Raw genomic sequence first — 20,255 nt, forward strand, 5'->3', positions numbered from 1 at the left:
GCTTAGCACGCGCTCTCTCGCCCTGCATCGTCACTCGCCCACAATGCAGCCCAGCAACAATGGCAGCTGCCGGAGAGCGTGCGAAAAAAAAATTCGGCGCAGGGACTTGCTGCGAAAAAGGTGGACGGGCATGACGCGCTCGTGCAGATGCTGACCCCGCCGCCGTGCCGAATCGCCGCTGGATTCCATGCAGCAATCCGTGCCGCCGGCTTCCCCGACATCCCTCCCTCTTGCCCACAGCAATTCCATTCGGCCGGCATCCCTTGCGTCCATTATGCGAGAGAGGCCAGACCTTCTGTCACCCGGACTCGGCCAGAAGGCTGCCATGGGTAACGTGCGCTGGGCAAATCATGGCTGAATATTCCACCGCTTTTCGTGGCCCTCTTTTTGACGCCTCCTTTTTTTGGCAGTTTGGATTTCTATTCCCTATCGTAAATTTGAACCGCAAGCACTGTTCGGGCTTCTTCCCGCACTGCCCCGCACGCTGAAATGACAAGACAAGCTCAGACAAAGCCACATGCCCGACAGGAGCAGATGGGTATCGGTCCGATTCCATGAATAGACGCAGTAACGACGGAGCAGAGATCAATGTAGAAAGAGATAGAGAGAGCGAGAGAATAGGATCGACCCGTTGACGAGGGCTATAATCAAGCCGAATAATAGCATGGCGTCTGCCTCGACAGGTTCGAACGTATCGCAAGGACGATGGTCAGAGCAGCATGGCGGCGCCGAGGACGGCGGCAGCTGCGAGTGCGAGCATCTGCAAAGCAGCCGAGTTTCCCGACATGCCCACTGCAGCGTTTGACGATCCTAGACTACCAAGGCCCATTGATCCGGACGACGAAGCAGCTGAGCCGGCAGCGGTGCTTGTCGCCCTTCCCCTCGCCGAACTAGTCACCGTGCGTGGGACAGCCGAGCTTGCCCCGCCGTTCCCCCCAAGTGCAGCGTATGCTGAGCTGGCACCTGCAGCAGCGAGCGACGAGATGTACACCGAGTCGAGCGTGGTGTACGTTGCCAGAGCGGGGGTTCCTGCCGGCTGCGTGACGGGCGAGTTCTGCGTCTCGGTCACGACGCCGTTGCCGCCCGCGGTGGAGCACGAGCCAAACTGCACACACGCACTCTGCGCATTGTTGGTGGTGAGTGGTGGTGCGGCCTGTGCAGCCACCGCTGCAGCGCTTACAGCCACGAGAAGCAGTGTAGGGGCGAGTCGGGCCATTGAAGATGCGAAAGAGGATGGAGATGGTGGTGAGAAAAGGTGGATGGCAGGAGAGTTGCGAGAGTGCCCAATCCGGGGCAGCAGCTGCGGGGGAACTCTCTGCAGGCGAGGTTGTTCTCTTTGGAGCCATCCCTCGCAGAGGAGCCAAATTCAACTTCCGCAAATCAAATGCCCTTTTTTGAGAGCACGCCGGGGTAATCGACGCTGCATGAGCCGCCGCTGCAACGCCCAACTGCCAAATTGGGCGGCGATCCAACCCTCGGCGGCTTTCACACCGCCATGCCCAGCCAACGGTGCCTGGATCGGGCGCAAGATCCCGATCCCACCCTCCCCTCTTCCCCCTCCGGCTCCGGCGTAGATGTATGGCGACGGCTCCCTTTCGCCAAGTGGCATTCCAGAGCAAGTCTTGTGATTGGTTTGGGATGATCAAATGCGCGGCTTGAACCTTGGTCTGCGCAAGAGGTGAAACCTTAACTTCGCTCGAGCTTATCTGCCGCCGTGCGTGTAGATGCCCTTCCAAAACTGGCGATGAGACAAACCTGTGACTACACCACCTCTTGCTTCGAACCCTTGACGCACAACCACACATACGGACAATCCGCAACATGGGTGCAGCAGCTATAGCCGGTCTGGTGTTGGGGCTGCTCTTTGGCGCCGCAGCACTGCTGTCAGGCATCCTCGCCTGTGCCACACGCACCGAAGCCGAATCGCTCCCCCTTCACAACGCCAAACCGGAGGCCAAACCCGAAGCCAAGGCGAAAAACGAACAGCCAAAAGCGGACAAGCCCAAGGACGATAAAGCCAAGGACGATAAAGCCAAGGACGACAAGAAAGACAACCAGCCGAACCAGCCGAAGCAGGACAAGAAGGATGCGAAGGACGCCAAGGACAAGGATGGCAAGGCGGAGGAATGGTCGGGCGCCAAGTTGTGGCAGGAGTACGTGGCCAAGGCGGGCCACGACGCAGGCAAGCCGCAGTACGTCGTGTTCGATCCCAAGAGCGGCAAGATCGAGCTCAAGCCTGCGCCTGCCAACGATGCGCCGTTCCTCAAGGTGCACGCCGACGGCAAGGTCGAGCTCGTCCAGCCCAGTCAACCGGCAAAGGGCAAGGAGGCGCAGAAGGGCGCCGAAAAGGCGGATGACAAGAAGCAGGAGGCCAAGAAGGACGACAAGAAGGACGACAAGAAGGACGACAAGAAGGACGACAAGAAGGACGAGAAGAGGAAGCAAGATGACAAAAAGGCGGAGGAGAAGAAGCCAGACAACAAGAAGCAGGACGAAAAGAAGCAAGACGAGAAGAAGGCGGAAGAGAAAAAGCCAGACGACAAGAAAGCGGACGACAAGAACAAGGGCAAAGAGGCGGCCAAGCCTGGCGATTCTTCGGGGGGTGGAGCGAACAAGGAGCAGCCGGGCTCTAGTGGTGCTGCGGCTGCCACCGAATCGGGTAAACTGACGGTGCAGGGTATGATTGAGCTGAGCCAGATCCTGCAAGCGCTCGGCATCATCCCCACCTCCTCAAAGCGCGAGTACTGCGCATGTGCCGATTGCACACGCAGCAACGGCACCGACCGACCTCGTCGTCACAAATGCAGCCATACGTACCAGTAAGTCACCCCCCACTCTCTCCTCGTTGCTCCCCCACACGCACTGGCTGATACGTGGCAAAGCAGGTGTGAAGATACGCAGTGGGATTCGTCGAGCGATCACTTTGGTAAGTTCCCCCCCTCCCTCCTTCGCCACACGATCCCGACTAACGAGTATTTGGTTGCAGCTTCATTCCGACCTGCAGGGTATCGTCGACACTACGCCACGCACCGTTAAGAATGCATGTCATTTTCTACTGTGCCAAAAACTTCCACAGCGCCTGTGCATCCTTGTAGTCGTGATGGACGATGGTCATGAGCCATCGGTCGTTGGTGATGCTGTCGATGAGCTGACGACTAGCCGAGGTTTTCAGGAACAACATGGCCCACTCATTCCAGATGCCAAATGCCTCTTCGCGCCACGCCTCGAAGCTATCCCGCTCGATGATGGTCGATTGGACAATCTCCTTGCCCGGAAAAACGGCCCAGGTAACCGTATTCGCCTCCCCCTCGGCCAGATTCGAGACAAAGTCGCCGCGGGTGTTGCCGGCAAAGTAGGTGTACTGCGCATGCGGACCCATGGCATCAATCGCCTCCACCAACGCATCCTTGTCGCTCCCAGACATGAAGAGCTCCACGAATGCTTTTTGAAAGATAAATCCACCCGCGGGGCCGAATCCCACAACGGGGTCGGTGGAAGGTGCACCGTCAATAGCCGGTTGAGATCCAACCGACCACCACCCTTTACCTGCGTCGCGAGTGGCGCCGAGTCGGTTGAGCGCAAGAAGATGGTCGCGGATCTGGAGGGTTTCGTTCATAAGTGGCGCATCGCACCACGGAATGCATGCGATCTTTTCCTCGAGATACGACGCAAAGATCGTCGAAATGTCCGACAGCGTCACGGGGTGACCCCAGATACGCAGTGCGTCGGCAGCGGGAACTTTGAGGCTGACGCCGTATCCGTCCATCTCGCCGAATGCCGGACTGCGCGAATCACCGTAGCGGCCGTTGGGGAATTCGTCCCAGGTGGTGGTCTCGGGCACCTGGTACGAGCTGGACGTGCGCGCCAGCGTGCGCTTCAACGCCTCCTGCGTGGTCACCTTAAAGTCGCGCGGCGTATTAGCACCCGTGCGGTCCGAGAGCATCTGGTTCTTGGTGCGCTCCAGATGCAGATGCGCAGGCACCACACTCAGCCGCACATCCGCCTCGCCAAGCGCACCCACATCGGTCTTCCACCCCAGCCCGTCCAGGATGCGCTCGATGCTCTTTTCCAGGTTGAGCGAGCACAGATGGAATCCTCGTACATCGGACTCGAGAAAGATGCGTCCGATCATGTGGATGCTCAGCGCCACGCCGTACTCCTTGACCGCCGCATCGTCGGCCTTGATGGGCTCGAGCGCCTCGAGCACGAGCGGTGGGATCTGCACCTTGCACAGGTTGGTCATGCGTCGGAAGCTCTGATAGTTTTGAATCGGCATGATGCCCGGTAGGATGGGGATGGTGATGCCCAGTGCGCGCGCGTCCTTGTACCACGCCAGGAAGCGGTCCACATCGTAGAACAGCTGCGTCACAATGTACTGCGCGCCCGCATCCTGCTTTTGCTTGAGGAACGCCAGATCGCGCTGCACGTCGCGGTCGACATAGTCGGCATGACCCTCGGGATAGCCCGCTACGCCGATGCAGAAGTGGTCGCCGTGCGAGTCTCGGATGTAGCGTACCAGGTCCGTAGCGTGCTGGAAGCGCTCGTCGGCAGCCACCCAGTACTCCTCGCCGCGCGGCGGATCGCCACGAAGCGCAAGGATGTTGCGAATCCCCAGCCGCTTGGCAGCGAGCAGCGTCTCGTCCAAACTGGCCTTCTGGACATTGGTGCAGGTGAGATGCAGACAGACATCGCATGCATCGGCGCTTTCATGCTGCCACTCCTCACCTGCCTCCGAACCATTCTGACCGTTGGGGGAGAGGAGCGGGGTGGCAGGGTCGAGTCTGCCCTTCTGTATCCTGCCTGCGAGCTCGAGCGACTTTTCGACCGTGGTGCCGCCAGCGCCCCAGGTGACGTGGATCCAGCTCGGGTCGAGGTTGGCGCGCATGCGTGCAATGCGGCTGTACAAGTTGGCCAAACCCTGGGTGGTCTTTGGCGGGAAGAACTCGAACGACCAGAAGGGCGCATCGCGCGCGTTGGCCTGCTGGATCTTGGCGGTGATGTGCGCCGGGTTGGGCGCCGCAGCTGCATGCGCACCCGGCGTGGAGTTTGAGCTGCTGGCCGCCATGCTGGACTCGGGCATGGTTCCCAGACTGGCAACGCAAGATGGTGGCTGAGCGACACTCGACCCGAGTGCACGCGAGCAGACCATGTGATGGTGCGCACTCCGACTTCCGAGGCGAGCCTTTCTTCGTGGAAATTTTTGTTCAGATGTTAGATTGAGACGAGTTGATTCGCGGAAGTCCGCCGCAGAAGAAAGGGTGACGTCGTGGCTTGGGCGCTAATGTGGGTCGAACGCACTAGCCCGCAGTCAGCTGGCGGGGGCGCCGCTTGCTATTGTGTTGGACACCGGTCCGGCCCGGCATGGCCTTGGACGTTGGCGCAAGGCTTGTGCAGAGTGAAAGGCCGTCGTGTTGGGTGCGCTGGTCATGACGAAGTGGATGCGTCGACGCTGCACTTGGCTTCTTGGCTTTTTCTGGGCGTGAGAGGTGGAAAAGGAGTGAATGCGGTCAAGCTGGGCAGCGGCTGCAGCTTCCACTCGGCACGGCGCGAGGCGAGGCGTGGACCCTCTTCTGCTGCAGCTGCTCCATTTCGACTGGATTTCGCACCTAAAATCGCTGTGACGCGCCCCACCGCCCCACCGCCCCACCTCAGCCTCCACCTAGCTCAGGCTGGGATTGGGCTGCCGTGCTGCCGTGCTGCCGTGTGGTGCCGCGAAAGCCTGGCTTTGCCTCCAGACGACGACCGGCACGCACCCGCAAAGGTGGACAGACAGACAGTCAGCCTTGGAGGCTCGAGTTCCGATCTGCTGTGCCGTGCCGAAGCCGCCTCCACAGCCGCATTCCTCTTGCTTTCGCTCGCACTCGCACTTCCACGCCCCGCCTCGACCGTCGACGCTGCTCAGAATGCCATCCACGCCTTGATTTCTCTCTCCACCATCCTCGTCGACACCACCGCCGCACCATGCCCATCTGCGGCTCCTCACACATCCGCAGGGAGGCCGCCGAAAAGGCGCACCTCTCCGCCAGCTCCCAGATCGGCTCTGCACAGGATGCGCGTCCACAGGCCACACAGCCCACCATCACTTCCGCCGTAGCAGCCGATCCCACCTTACCACCCACAGACGCAGCAAAGTACCTCTTCCCCGTCCCCTCCGCAGCCAAACGAGGCATCATCCGCTTCAAGATCAAGGAGCAGCTCGAAGAAGGCAGAGGAAAGCACTGGGTCTGGGACAAGGGCGCCGTACACCAAGGCAACCGCGAGCCAGACGACGACGAGCTCGATCACGTCCGTCAACGCTATGGCTACAAGAAGCCCGAACAAGGCGGCCCTTCCCGCCTCTACCTCATGGTCCTCGCAGACTGCCTCCTCCCGCTCCCACGCAACCCCATGTCTGGCGTCGTATCGCCCCCGCTCCTCGCAACCACAGGCATCGTCCCGCTCTCCATCTTCTCCACCGGCCCCGACATCATCGGCCACTACTACGACTGCATCGTAGCTGCGAGGCGCGAAGTCATCCTCCTCACCAACTACTGGCAGGGCGGCAAAAACGTAGACCGCATCGCAGACGCCCTCCGCGAACTCAACAGGCGCGTCCTCAAGCGTCGCAAGGCACGTGCTCTCGAAGCCAGGCGCAACGGCCGCAACACCCCGGCAGAGGCTGCTCCCAATCCAGCGCACACGCCCCAAATCGAAAAGGCCGCCAAGCAGCAGGACGACCTCCTCGAAAAGCAGGGCGCCCCCGGCTCCATGGCTCGTGCCGGCAAGGACGACTCCACGTTGCTAGACGACGACGACGACGACGACGACCAACACGATCTCGACTCCATCCAGCTCGGCCCTCCCACCCCAGAGGAACGCGTCGTCGTCAAGCTCATGTGGGATCGCGGCCCTCAGACCCTCGCTGACCTCTTCCGCCTACGCAAGCCCGTGCCCCCCAACATGTGGAAGTCCAACGGCCTCCCCACAGAGAGCGACATCCCCAACCTCAACGTCGAGATCCTCAACTACCACCGCCCCCTTATGGGCACCTTCCACGCAAAGCTCCTCATCGTCGATCGTCAAGTCGCCCTGATCAACTCCAACAACATCCAGGACCGCCCCAACATCGAGGCGTGCATCCGCCTCGAAGGCGACATTGTCAACTCGGTCTACGACCACGCCCTCATCAGCTGGGGGAACCGCCTCCAGCCTCCACTCCCCTGCCTCACACAGCCCGCACCCGTCGCACCCTCCCCCGCCGCCTTCATGTCCGGCGACCAGAGCTCCCTCCCTTCCATCACCGTCGAGAAGCTCAAGCAGCTCGCCCTCAACGTCCGTCAGCGCCTCCACGACGAGGACACCGCCACCGAAGTAGAGAAGGAGAGGAGCCTCCAGAGCCCCATCACCTTCCACTTTGGCGACGTCGTGGACCAGATGAGGCGCAGGGACAGCTTCGGCACCAAAGCAGGCGCCTCCCCTGTCCGCTCCTCCTCGGCCGACCAACGCGTCGACAGCGACAAGGCCGCCCGCAACGCTGGCGCTCTCTGGGCCCAAAAGGTGCTCGGCGAGCGCTTCTCCCACTTTCAGAGCGCAGCCACCACCAAGGACAAGCCCGACACGGCTGCTGCTGCTGCGTCTCCGCTCGAAAAGTCGGATACCGCCTCGCCCTCGCAGCCCCGCAAGCATTTCGCCGATGTCGTCGAGGCGCTCATGATGAAAGAGGGCCACAAGCCGCCCGCCTGGGCGGAGGGCGCGCTCGAGGTGTTTGGTCTCGGTCAAAGCAGTTCCAAAAACGTCGCTCAGGAGGTGCGTCGCAATCCGCGCCCAAAGACCACCCTCGCTTCGGGCGCCAACATCCCCACCGCCGTTGCAGAAGAGGACTACACCGAGCACCATGACTGGCGCAGATCCATCGAGGTCGACGAGGAGAGCCTCGACGACGGCGTCGAACAAGCCCGCAGCCACACCGCAGTCGATAGCACCTCCTCACCCAAGCCCGCCCTCAGCAGCCTCGCAAGCGACGACAATACGACTTCCAAGGATCCAGCTTCAAACGGTGACGCAGCAGCTCCACTCAAGATCGCCATCCCTGCCGAAGAGAGCGCTTCACCCGCTCCTGCCGCTCCTGCCGCAGCACCGCCCATCAACAACGACATCCTCAACACCAAGCCCGATGCCGACACAAACCCCGCAAAGCAGAACAAGCGCGACGAGGGCGTGCCCGGCTCGGTGGGCTACCGCAACGTGCACCGTCGCACGCTCTCGCAGATCTCCAAGTCGTCGGCTGCCGAACGGCTGAGCGCCATCACCAAGTCGCTCGACTTTGCCAACAACTCGAAAGTGCAGGGCGAGATCCGGGCGGAGAATCTGTCGGACGAGAAGCTGGAGGCGCTCAACGACGTGCTCGACTTTCAGCCGTACATCTTCCACAAGCCGCACGAGCCTGTGCCGATGGCGCTGGTCAATCGACGTCCGCACGGTACGCCCGGCCACTCGGACATCCGCAATCCGCAAGATGCGGCGTGGCTGGCCGGGTTCCGGTATGCCAAGAAGCACGTCCTCATCCAGTCGCCCACGCTCAACGCTTCGCCGATCAAGGCTGCCGTTCTGGCGGCTGTGCGTCGACACGTTACGGTGGAATTGTGGCTCGACTTGGGCTTTAACGACAAGTCCGAGTCGATGCCGTTTCAGGGCGGGACGAATGAGCAGGTTGTGACTGGATTTTACCGGCAGTTGAGGCGGGAGGGGAAGGGGGACGAAAAGTATCTCGAGGTGTATTGGTATACGGGCAAGGATATGACGCGTCCGTTGAATGCTGTTCGCAAGCAGCGCAATTGTCACGTCAAGTTTGCGGCGTTTGATGGGCATGTGGCGGTGCTGGGGTCGGGCAATCAGGATACGCAGTCGTGGTTCCACTCGCAGGAGATCAACGTCATGGTTGATTCGAAGCAGATTGTGGACGAGTGGATGGCGGCGTTGACGCGGAATCAGAGCACAAAGCTGTATGGTATGGTCGACCAGAGAGATGGCATTTGGCGCGGTAGGGATGGGCAGGAACTCGTCGATACCGGAAAGGATACAGCGAGCAAGGATAAGGAGCGCACACCAACCCCCCCGCCGGCCGTGGCGGAATAGACAAGCGTTGCTATGGACATCTCCCAGTCGGCAACCACGCCCGAGATGGCAAAGTAGCCGCCATACCCCCCCAAACTCTTGGCCCTTGATTTGATTGTTCTTTCACTACGCTCTCTACCCTTTTTTGGTCTGTCAATCGTCGATACCAGCCACGCTGCACACACTCGCTCTCGTTGTTTAATCTCAAAGCGTGCATTATGTTGCTTGCCCTTGGCGGCGTGCTTGCTTTAAGAAAGCGCGTTGAGGCTGCCAACGTTGAGGCGCAGTGGCCCAGCGAGCCGCACTCCGGTACCGGTGAACGCAGCTCCTTAGCCAGCAGACGAGGCCAAGCAGACTCAACACCTCCTCCGGTCTTGTTCTGCACGCCCGCAACCTACAAGCCTTGATCTGGATCTTTGTCGGTAGGCGGTGCGGAGTTGATGTGGCATAGTTTGGCAGCGTTCCTCGGATCTTCCAGGGTTCTTTTGTCGTCAGACTTGACAGCTCCACTGCTTGCCCTGCAGCTTCTTGCAGCGAGCGTCGCTCCGGCTCAGTTTGTTGGGGGATCGTTATCGGCCCTTCCGATCCGCCGAATCGATCCGCAACCTTCCTACTCTCACTTCAGGCTCCTCTCCACCACGCCTTGACTTTGGAGCATCGACAGAGGTACTATTCGAACTAGCTGAAATTTTGGCTACAAGGATACAACGACTCGGAGACTACATCTGGGGCATGTCCGGGGCGGTATCTTCGTTCATACCCGCATCGGGAGCCTGGACGCCCGGGCCCGCACCTCCACCGGGCTGCCTTCCGCGCTTGGCACTCACCACGTCGTCGACCCTGAGCAGCAAGGATGCCGACTCGATGGCGGTCTTGAGCGTCTGGATCTTGACCGCTGCCGACTCGTAGAGACCGTACTCCTTCATCTCGACCACGTTGCCCGTCTCGCCGTCGACGCCGTACGAGTGCTCGCCGTTGGCGTGCTTGGCACGCAGCGTGGTGAGCGTCTTGATCGCATTGCCGCCACAGTTCTGGATGAGCGTGCGCGGGATCACCTCCATCGCATCCGACACCGCCCGGATCGGCCCCACCTCCACTCCCTCGAGCTCCTTGGCGTATTCGGAAAGTCCATAGGCAATCGCCATCTCGGTGGCACCTCCACCGGGCGAAAGCAGCGGGTTGAATACGACATTGCGCGCCACCGCCATGGCATCCGCCAGGTTGCGGTCGATCTCGTTGAGGATGTCCTTGGACGGACCGCGCAGCAGGATCGTGCACGCCTTGGGCTCGCGACACTGCTCGAGGAAGGTGAAGTACTCGTCGCCGAGCTTTTCAATGTGGAAGAGGCCGCAGCGCGTGCCGATGTCGGCATCGCGCAGGTCGTCGACGCGGTTGACAATCACGGCGCCCGTGGCGCGCGCGATGCGGTTGTTGTCAGTCTTGCGCACGCGGCGGATGCAGGTGATGTTGGCCTTGAGCAGGAAGTGCTGCGCCAGATCCGACACGCCCTTCTCGGTAAAGACGAGGTCGGGCTTGAACTCGATGATCTTTTCGCACATGGACTGGATCTGCTGCTCCTCGATCTCGAGGATCTTGTTCCAGTCCTCCTCGCGCGTGATCTCGATGTTGGTCTGCGACTCGCCCTTCTTGTACTCGAGCGGACAGTCGAGCAGCATGATGCGCGGATTCTCGATGCGGCGGCGCATCTTGGGATGCGTGACGTCCTTGTTGAGCATGACGCCGTCGAGCACGCGGCACTCCTCGATGGTGCCGCCGGGCACCTTTTCGACGCGCGCGTAGCGCTTGATGTCCACCGTCTTGGTCGGATCCGCAGCAGCCGACGAGCCGGCGGCACCGTCGACCATGGCTACGGTGCGCACCGCCTTGAGCGCCAGCTTGCACATGTGCTCCGACCAGCGCGACACAAACTTGGTGCCGATGGACGTCTTGATGAGCGCCAGCATCTCCTTGTCGTTGGCCACGTCGACGGGCACCGAAATCTGCTCGACGATCTCGAGTGCGCGTGCGAGCGCCTTCTTGAACGCCGAGATGATGACGACCGGGTGGATGCCGCGCTCGAGCTGCGGCAGCGACTGTGCCAGGATCTCGCCCGCCAGGATGATGACGCTCGTGGTGCCGTCGCCCACCTCTTCGTCCTGCGTGCGGCTGAGTTCGATCATCGACTTGGCAGCCGGGTGCGCCACCTCAACCTCGCGCAGGATGGCGTTGCCGTCGTTGGTGAGCAGGATGCCGCCCATGGGGTCGAGGATCATCTTGAGCATGGCCTTGGGGCCCAGGCAGGTGCGGATCACGTCGGCTACGGTCTTGGCGGCGGTGATGTTGGAGATCTGCGCCTTGCGACCGGTCTGGCGCTCGGGCCCAGTGTTCATCACGAACACGGGCTGTTGTCCGGACATGGTTGCGGTGCTTTGCGTTGCTCACGGGTGTCGAGGTGATGGAGTGTTGCGAAAGAGTGGTGCGAGCAGCGGGTGTCGGTTGGTGTCACTTTTTGCGCACCTGCCGCGCCGACTCTGAAGCAACTGTGCACTGCAGCACCAGCAACAGCGCCCTCCCCTTGGACGGCGCGCGCGCCGCTTTCGACTGCTGCGCGTTGCTCTTTGCCTTCTTCCAGCTTCTTCTCAAAAGCGAGCCGCCGCGACCGACGCCCTTTTTTCGAGGCGCATCGGGTGGCGATTTTCGAGATCTTCCCGATTCCACTCATGCGGTTGGCACAGCAGCCCGGCACCCGTGACTGCTGTGGGTTGGTGCAGATTACAGTGGCCGGCATCTCGAGTTGTGCCCGAACCTTGTCACAGGTGTGGGAGCTGTGCTGGACGAGCACGAGATGAGGTCGACCCACCAATGTCGACTTTGAATCCGTGCTACGCTGCTGAGCATGTCGAGGAACAGACTCGAGGCGGTGCGCCGAGTCGGTCCGAGTTTGTGCGACTCGGCCAACGAGGGTCAAAAAGTGAAATTCGCCTCGGGCTCTTGGCAGCACAGCACGGCACGGCAAAGCACAGCGCAAAGCAGCACAGCACAGTCCAACGCACGCCCGCTCCCACACGCATGTTCGCACGCACGTCCGCACGCACGCACCAACCGAAAAGAAAGAGGCACCAAAGCGCTCTCTTCTGCGCTCTCTCACTTGTGGCTCCAACTTCCCCGCGCCGGGACCGCTCCCATCGATCCTTCTCAATCCATCCATCCCACTCATCCGCCCACCTCCCCCCGCCATAGACGCTGAAAGCGAGCATGGCGATCTTCGGCCTCAAGTCACGCAAGTCGCATTCATCCGTCATCTCGAGCGTCTCCAAGCACGAGCCACCGCGCACATCCAACACCGATATCCTCGAGGCTGCCGACGTCGTAGGTGACAGCCCCGACTTTGGCCAGGTCGCACACAGCCGTCGTGCCACCAACAACACTGTCGACTCGTCCTCCTCCTCGCTCCGCTCCCGCAACTCGACCAGCATGAAGAAGTTCTTTGGAAGCACGCGCAGGAAGGGCTCCCAGAGCATCGACGCCGGTGCACCGCCCTCGCACGCCGCCAAGTCGTCCGACTACTTTGGCTCCAACAACACCAAGCGCGCCAGCCAGATCAGCCTCGTCAACAAGCCCACAGTCGCCGCCACTTCGCCCCCCGTCATCACGCCCGGCGCCATCGCGCCTTCGCTCAGCTCGCCCACAGGCGACACGAGCTCCTTTGCCGAGGCGGTGGGCGCAGGCGTCTCGGGTGGTCTCGCCTCGCCCTCGTCTCCTACCGGCGCCCCGCGTCCGTCCGAACTGTTTGCCGGTAAGGGCGTACAGTGGAACCAGATCGACCTCACCTCGCGCGACCTCACCAAACCCACCGACGCCGCCTCCACCAACATCGACATGCAAAAGTTCCTCAAGGAGCGTCGCCAGTGGATCCCCACCTTCAAGGACTCGGACAACGTCGAGGAGGATGCCGTCAACCTCCCAAAGTCGCTCGACCAGTTCTCGTTTGGCGACGCTCCCCAAGTCGCAAAGTCGTCCGCAGGCGGCCTCAAGAGCCTCAAAGACCTCGAAGACACGCACAAGCGCAAGGCCGCCCTGCTTGAAAAGACGCCACTCGCGACCACCGCAAACGGGACCATCTTTGAGGAAGCCGCCACCACCAGCCCCTCGGCACTCGCAGGCCCTTCCACCGCTCCCACCCTGCCGCCCGCGCCTGCACCGCCGTCGCGCAACCAGTCCTTCCGCACTTCGTCCTTTGTCGACAACTCCACACGCAAGTCCAACAGCATCTCGCGCAAGCCCGCACCCTCGCTTGGCACGAGCACTGACACCGCTGGCCCTGCTACTGCTGCTGCCGCCGCTTCGCGCGACATTCCGCAGCGCAGAAGCTCGGTGCGCAAGGATCTGTCTGAGCTGGGCGGAGTCACTGCTGCCAAGGAGCCATCGGAAACGGTCGACCCTGCGGTTGCGGCAGCAGCTGCCACTGACAGCACTAGTCAAGCAGTCGAACCGCCGCAACCCGTCAATGGCCGCGTGGATCAGATCAAGGAGCAGGCCGCAGCTACAGAGGCTGCACCGACCTCGAGTACAGCCAACGGCAGCGTGCGCGCCTCGATCGACACGGCTGGCTTCGTCACGCCTGCCGAATCGCAGACGCACGACACCCAGTCGGCGGCCGCAGAGAGGCTGCGCGCTGCGCAAGCCGGGTCCATCCAGCCAGCTTCGGCCATCGCCGGCGACGCCTCGCACGATTCAGCCGCCACGGCTGGGCCCGCTTCGGCCATGCAAACCGACACCCCGCCGCGGCCGCCCAAGAACGGTCAGCGCACACCCTCGCGCCAGAGCAGCAAAGACCCCATCAACGCGAGCCCCACCAAGCCTCCCAGCTCCACCTTTGCCCAGGTCAAGGAGCAGATTGCGCAGGCCGCGCCGTCGTTGCAGAACGTTGTGCCCGGTACGGGCGCTGCCACCACGCCTGCCGCGCAGCAGTGAGAGTCGCAGCCCACACAATCATGTCATTCGTTTGCCACTCGTCTCAGACGTAATTCAATACCCCCATCGCCAGTATCCACACCGCTTGCCAATGTGAACGAGGCAAAGTTGCGAGCAGAGAGAGAGAGGGCTGAGGGAGGACTTCGGGAGACGGAGAGGAGTGGAGAAAAAAACGCCCCGAGCCAGGGTCCTTTTCCAAAAAAAAGAGTGTCTTGGACGTGTTCTTCTTGTTTGCACACGCACACCACAGCATCATGGCGGACTTTTACATTCGGTCGGCGACGGCACTGGATCGCGTGCTGCGCGACGAGTGTTCGGTCAAGGCGGCAGCCTCGGTGCATGCCGACTCTGGGCGTGTGCTGGCGCTGCTCATCAATGCGTTGGCGTACCGTTCGGCGCTTCTAGCTGCGCTCGACGCAGCCAGGGTGCTCAAGCTCGAAGCCAAGGTGTTCACCATCCTTGCTCCGCCACCAAAGAGCAAGAACGACAAGCCCAAACAGAAGCAAAAGGCGGATAAGAAAGAGCTCAAAGAGGTTGCGTCGGCCGAGGCGATGTGTTTGGTGCTCTGTCACGATCTGCTTTTCCAGTCGCGCGGGATTCAAGCCAGCAAGACATGGCCACCCAAGGTGGCGCTGGAAAAGTACCGGTCTTCGCTGCATTCGGCGCTGGTCAAGATGCAGATCCGACAGGGCAAAGCTCGGATCCAGGATCTGCGGTCGGGTGCGCTGTACCACGAGATGACGGCACGCATGCCGAGGTGGATCCGCATCAACAGTCTGCGTGCCACGCGCGACGAGGTGCTCGCCTGGCTGGCCGAACACAGCTATACCCAGGTCGAGACGGATGGGATCGGTGGAGTCAAGGAGTTTGCGGTGTCGAGGCATGTGCAGGGGTTGTTGGCGTTCCATCCCAAGGCGACAAGTGCATTGTTGCAGACGGAAATGTACCGCGACAATTGGATTGTCATGCAGGATCTAGCGTCGTGCTTTCCGGCGTATATCCTCGATCCACCAGCGGACGCACAGGTGGTGGATGCAACCAGCGCACCCGGCAACAAGACCTCGCATCTGTCCGCCATCATGTTCGCCAAGTCTTCGCGACGCATCGGCCAGAGCGAGGGAAAGGTGGTTGCATTCGAACGCGACGCTGTGCGATACAAGACGCTCGTCAAGCGTCTAGCTGCCGTAGGAGCCCTGGCCAAAGACGGAACTACGGGAAACGTGGTTCCCGAACGCAGGGACTTTCTCACCACCAACCCAACGGACTTTGGCGAGGTGACGCATATGCTGCTGGATCCGAGCTGCAGCGGAAGCGGAATCGTCAACCGACTCGACTTTCTCAAGGAAGACGACGACGTCGATGAGCTCGAAGATACGGTTGCTGCCGAGACGGGCGAGACCAAGTTGCAGCGTAGACTGCGCCAGTTGGGCGAGTTTCAGCTGCTCATGATCCGGCATGCGTTCAAATTCCCCGCGCTGCGCAAGGTGGTCTACTCGACGTGCTCCGTACATGCGCAGGAAAACGAAAGCGTCGTCATCCGTGCTCTGCACTCGGAAGAGGCCGACAAGTTCGGCTGGAGATTGGCACCCCGCTCAGAAGTCATTCCCACCTGGCCCGTCAGGGGCGATCCGGATGCGTGTGGCGAAGAGAAGGACGTGGCGGAAAACGTCATCAGGTGCATTCCGGGAGGCAAGGGAGAGGGGGACAAGCCACATGTAGAGGCGTGCAATGGCTTCTTTGTCGCCTGCTTCGTCAAGCATGCACCAACAAAGAGACCACTGGAAGAAGAGCAAGACGCGGCACCGACGGGCAACTCGGCCAACCGCAAGAAAAAGCTCCAGAAACGACGCCAGAAACAGCGCCTCGCACAACAAGCCTAGCCACCTCACACCCGACCCTTGGAAAACAGCTAACGATGGCATTCAGAAGCTTGTTATTTCTCTCTCAAACAGGAGATCGACTCAAGGAAGAAAGTGGATGGGGGGGAATGGACGCGTCTAGTTGGACGACGACGAGATGAAGAACCACTTGTCGATGCTGGCGTCGATGGGCGCGGGCGGCTGCGGGTTGGCCTTGGGCACCGAGGTGACGGCGGCGTCGTTGGCACCCACGAAACCCTTGGAGCCCTGGACGGACGAGTTGGTGAGGCTGATGTCGCCAGCGTCGGCCTGGCCCGAGATGAGGCGCTTCCAGGCCTCGTTGCACTCGTGCACGATCTCGGTGGCGTACTTGCGGTTCTTGGCCTCGCCAGAGAAGGCGAACTGGTTCTCGGGCTTGCCGTCGGGGATCTTGTAGATGCGGAACCACTCGTTGGTGGCGCGGATGAGGCCGGGCAGGTGGCGCTCGACGTCCTCAATGTCGTTGAGCTTGGGGGCGAGCGGGTCGTTGATGTCGATGACAATCACCTTCCAGTCGGTCTCGCCCTCGTCGAGGAGCGCCATGACGCCGAGCACCTTGACCTGCTTGATCTGGCCGGTGTAGCCCACCTGCTCGCCGATCTCGCACACGTCGAGCGGGTCGTTGTCGCCCTTGGCCTTGGTGTCCGGATGCGTGTGGTGCGGGTCCTCCCACGTCTGCGGGAAGGCGCCGTAGTTCCAGATGTAGCCCTTGTGCGGGAAGCAGTTGCGCACAAAGCGCAGCTTGCCCTTCTTGGTGTCCTGCTTGAAGGCGTTGAAGTTCTCCTCCTTGCTGATCTCCACCTTGGCGTTGGTCCAGCGCGGGATCTCGACAATCATGTTGAGCACCGTCTTGCTCTCGTCGGCGAACAGCGGCACATCGTGGAACGGCGACGCGGGCAGGCCCGTCTTGGCGTTCTCGAGGAAGACGCGGTAGTCGAGCGTGTTGGGCGAACCCACGGCGCGCGTCTTGTAGTCCTGGGCGGAAGCCATGGTGTGGAGACTGTTGGACAGCTGGCGAGCGGTCTGCGAAAGTCGACGGATGGAGGTGCTGGCACGAACAGGCGACGGCATATACCCCAAAGCGGATAGGTATACGGCAGAGGTTGTTCGAAGAATGTGGTGGTCGAGAGAGATTCTTGGGTGGCACTCGCTCGTGATTCTTCCAGATTCCACCGGATTGCGCTCTCGCACGTTTGCCGCTGTTGCTGCCGCCTCCGCCGCCTAAGTTATCGATCGAGGCGCTGCTGTGTTGCAGTGCGCTGTGATAGGCTCCTGTTCCGGCTCCACATGCGCAGCTGCTCCCGACTTCTTCCAGCTCTGCCTCCTCTCCCTCTCTCTCAAAAACTGCCCCGCCCAACATTCGTTGCCCCGTGCCTTTTTGGCCCCACTTTGCCGCAATTTCAAGTCGTGGGGAAGATTCAACTACAAGTTTCTTCTATTTGCCATTTCAAAGCTGATCTTGGCGGTGCTCCGATGGCGCCATTTGTCCCGATTAGCTACTCAGATCGCCCCGATCTGGCTTTGGATCTGGCTTTGACGTACCTTCCTCTCCTGCTCAGCCTTCAAGTTGCAGCATAGGATGACACTCGATCGTCAGCCCCTTACCTCCAAGATGCAAGCGAAGCAGACATACCGCTTTCCACTTGACTGACGAGCAAAGCTCATGAAACGACCATGTCAGTCGACGTGGCGGACAGAGCAGGCGTTTGGGAAACAAACGACTTGCATTTCGGGACATGCGTAACGACAGTAAAGCAACAAACGAGCGGCAGCGGCATCGTTCTCAAGATTAGAGGACCATAGCAAAGGATAACAAAAAAGGACTCCGTAAAACAACGAGACGATCAGCCATACAGCTGCCAGTCGAACTTGGCCGTGCTGCCCCACACCTGGCCGCACCCGGCATACTGGTTGGACTGCAGCGAGATGGTGTCGAGCGTCGACGCGGCACCCGAAGCGTCGGCCGATCCCAGACGCAAGACGCGCGCAGACTGGCTGCTGGTGCCTACAGTCTGCCACGGGGCGTAGTTGGCCGTGTTGGGGTTTCCGCTTCGCATGAACGTCACCCAGCGTGCCTGCACCTCCTGCACCACTGCGCGCTCCGATGCATCCACCTGGCTAGGGTCGGCAAACACCAGACGAATATCGTCCTCGTGGCAGACCTTGCCCTGCGCACAGTAGTCGTTGTCCTCGTTCGTCGGGTAGGCGATGCCGCGCTCGAATAGGCCCACGTACACCTGGCCCGCAGCGGCGTAGCGTCGCGCATTGTTCCAAGCGGCGCATGTAAACATACCCTGCGTCAGCACGGTCTCGAGGTTTCGCCTCAGACCGTCCTGCGCGCTCGAGTAGAGCTTGGCCTGCACCGGTGCTGGGTACGCCGACACATTGGTGGCCATCGAGTATGGCGTTGAGGTGTCGAGCACGTCCCCACGACCGCCGTTGAACATTTGCCCAAGCAGCTGCTGGCGTGACAGCGACATCGGCCACGCGCGCATCTCGGCTGAGTCGTAATTCGTACCCGTCGGAAGCAAAAGATTGCCAATCACAGAGCCGGCCTCGTTCTCGACGTTGGTCACGATCATCGGCTTGGACGCCACAGCCGCCGGGTTCGCCTCGAATGGCGTTCCCGTCAGCTGGCCCACGAAGGGCCGCCACACCTCGGACACCGCAACGGCGTCGTCGATGCTCTGCGCAGCTTGCACCGTCTGCATGCTCGCATCCAGCACGTCGCCGGCCGACATGGCACGCAGGCACGCCACGTCCGAGCAGCTCGTCTGCCCCATGGCGTACCGGCTCACCGCGTCGCTGGTGCTGGCGGTCTGCGTGCCAAAGTTGGCGGGGTCCGAGTGCAGGATGGCCTTGTGGAACAGGCTTGTTGCCGAGGGAGTCGAGAGGAGCGTGCGGATCAGATGCGCTCCACTGCTCTGTCCGGCGAGCGTGATGCTCGAGGCATCGCCGCCAAACGCAGCGACATTGTCGTGCACAAACTTGAGTGCCTGGATGGCATCGCGCACGCCCTGGTTGCCGCTCAGCTTCCCGCTCGGTCCGACTTGCGATTCGTCCGTAAACTGCTCGGGCGCAAAGAAGCCAAACATACCCAGGCGGTACTGGATCGTGACGACAACCACGTTATTTTGCGCAGCCAGGTACGAGGCATCGAGGCCCGGGGCCGTAGATGAACCCGCAATGAAGCTGCCACCATGCACCCACACGAGCACGGGCAACGGACCCGCCGTCGACGGCTTGGGGCGGAAGATGTTGAGGTAGAGGCAGTCTTCGCTGATGTCGGCGGCCTCGATCCCATATCGCGAATCCGGCTGCTGCATGCATGCCTTTGGCAGCTGTGTTGCATCGTACACCGCAGTATGATTCGGCAGAGCCGTGAGAGGTTGCGGCGCCGCGAACCGCAGCTCATCCACGGGAGGCTGCGCGTACGGGAGCGTGAATCGCTGCGAGCCATACGCGGTATTGGTGCCCAGGACCGAGCCGAGTGCGAGATTGACCTGCAGTGGGCTCGAGAGGCTGCACCGGCGGTCAGCTCGGCAGGTGAGCACGGGCGCACCCGCGCACATGTGGGCGCACGTGACGAAGCTGCACACCAGGCAGATCAGAGAGCTTAGCAGTGTCATCTTGAGGAAGAACGGTGAGGGAGGGTCTGGATGATGGATGAGACACAAGCTCGGAGTGGACGGCTTCTTATAGACATAGGGACGAGGAGGGCGCCGTTTCATCGAGGACGCCAACATTGAATGAAGTGCCAAGTTTGGCACCGCGGAGCCAACGGAACAAAGGGACGTTAAGGTTCGTCTCGAGCTGCACGCCGCACGATGCATGTCGATCCCCACCAGCGTACCACCGCCAGCAAGCCAGCGTCAAATCGCCCAGCTTTCCTCCGTCCAACGCTTCCTGCCCTCTCGTGCTTGCTAGCATCGTTGCGCGTGACGTTCAGATTGTAGGGCGAGAGACGACAAAGGGCCTGCATTGCTCGACGGTTGTCTGGCTTCTCTCGGCAATGCAGGTACGCTGGAGGGGTCTGAGCGCTTAGCTCTGCATGACGGCGCTTCGGAGTGCCAAGATCCACCGTATGCACGGCAAGAACAAAGGGCTCCGGCACGACGTTTGCCACGCGACACATCTTCCGGCGGTGGTGTTCCGGCCTGTCAAGCTGAATCCCCTTTGTTTGCCGCGGCAGAAGCTCCAGTCCCTTTCATGTAGCCATGGCTGCATCATTTCCGGACCGCAGCAGGACAAAGGGACGCAGATGCACGTACACCGGGCTCCGACTCCGCC

General features: G+C 61.2%; 9 protein-coding genes across 9 annotated transcripts; 4 read left to right on the forward strand and 5 right to left on the reverse strand.

Annotated features, from left to right (window-relative positions):
- Positions 1-709: 709 nt before the first annotated feature.
- Positions 710-1,216, reverse strand: PAN0_018d5658 (uncharacterized protein; the record flags this gene model as incomplete). The annotated part of the gene is made up of 1 exon (XM_014798887.1): positions 710-1,216. One exon carries the CDS (start codon positions 1,214-1,216, stop codon positions 710-712), a length of 507 nt encoding a protein of 168 aa, XP_014654373.1.
- Positions 1,217-1,821: 605 nt separating this feature from the next.
- On the forward strand, positions 1,822-3,036 carry PAN0_018c5659 (uncharacterized protein; the record flags this gene model as incomplete). The annotated part of the gene is made up of 3 exons (XM_014798888.1): positions 1,822-2,819; positions 2,883-2,926; positions 3,005-3,036. 3 exons carry the CDS (start codon positions 1,822-1,824, stop codon positions 3,034-3,036), a joined length of 1,074 nt encoding a protein of 357 aa, XP_014654374.1.
- Positions 3,037-3,052: 16 nt separating this feature from the next.
- Positions 3,053-5,149, reverse strand: PAN0_018d5660 (MTHFR-domain-containing protein; the record flags this gene model as incomplete). Its single annotated transcript, XM_014798889.1, has 1 exon — positions 3,053-5,149. One exon carries the CDS (start codon positions 5,147-5,149, stop codon positions 3,053-3,055), a length of 2,097 nt encoding a protein of 698 aa, XP_014654375.1.
- An 812-nt stretch (positions 5,150-5,961) lies between these two features.
- Positions 5,962-9,114, forward strand: PAN0_018c5661 (uncharacterized protein; the record flags this gene model as incomplete). Its single annotated transcript, XM_014798890.1, has 1 exon — positions 5,962-9,114. The coding sequence occupies one exon, from the start codon at positions 5,962-5,964 to the stop codon at positions 9,112-9,114; it is 3,153 nt and encodes a 1,050-aa protein (XP_014654376.1).
- A 698-nt stretch (positions 9,115-9,812) lies between these two features.
- On the reverse strand, positions 9,813-11,510 carry PAN0_018d5662 (t-complex protein 1, gamma subunit; the record flags this gene model as incomplete). The annotated part of the gene is made up of 1 exon (XM_014798891.1): positions 9,813-11,510. One exon carries the CDS (start codon positions 11,508-11,510, stop codon positions 9,813-9,815), a length of 1,698 nt encoding a protein of 565 aa, XP_014654377.1.
- Positions 11,511-12,348: 838 nt separating this feature from the next.
- On the forward strand, positions 12,349-14,067 carry PAN0_018c5663 (uncharacterized protein; the record flags this gene model as incomplete). The annotated part of the gene is made up of 1 exon (XM_014798892.1): positions 12,349-14,067. The coding sequence occupies one exon, from the start codon at positions 12,349-12,351 to the stop codon at positions 14,065-14,067; it is 1,719 nt and encodes a 572-aa protein (XP_014654378.1).
- Positions 14,068-14,321: 254 nt separating this feature from the next.
- PAN0_018c5664 (s-adenosyl-L-methionine-dependent methyltransferase) lies at positions 14,322-15,947 on the forward strand (the record flags this gene model as incomplete). The annotated part of the gene is made up of 1 exon (XM_014798893.1): positions 14,322-15,947. One exon carries the CDS (start codon positions 14,322-14,324, stop codon positions 15,945-15,947), a length of 1,626 nt encoding a protein of 541 aa, XP_014654379.1.
- A 117-nt stretch (positions 15,948-16,064) lies between these two features.
- Positions 16,065-17,036, reverse strand: PAN0_018d5665 (inorganic diphosphatase; the record flags this gene model as incomplete). Its single annotated transcript, XM_014798894.1, has 1 exon — positions 16,065-17,036. One exon carries the CDS (start codon positions 17,034-17,036, stop codon positions 16,065-16,067), a length of 972 nt encoding a protein of 323 aa, XP_014654380.1.
- A 773-nt stretch (positions 17,037-17,809) lies between these two features.
- Positions 17,810-19,711, reverse strand: PAN0_018d5666 (alpha/beta-hydrolase; the record flags this gene model as incomplete). The annotated part of the gene is made up of 1 exon (XM_014798895.1): positions 17,810-19,711. The coding sequence occupies one exon, from the start codon at positions 19,709-19,711 to the stop codon at positions 17,810-17,812; it is 1,902 nt and encodes a 633-aa protein (XP_014654381.1).
- Between the last annotated feature and the right edge of the window lie 544 nt (positions 19,712-20,255).

The sequence above is a fragment of the Moesziomyces antarcticus genome (assembly GCF_000747765.1).
Source record: "Moesziomyces antarcticus DNA, scaffold: scaffold_v10018, strain JCM 10317, whole genome shotgun sequence".
Taxonomy (NCBI): Eukaryota; Fungi; Basidiomycota; class Ustilaginomycetes; order Ustilaginales; family Ustilaginaceae; genus Moesziomyces; species Moesziomyces antarcticus.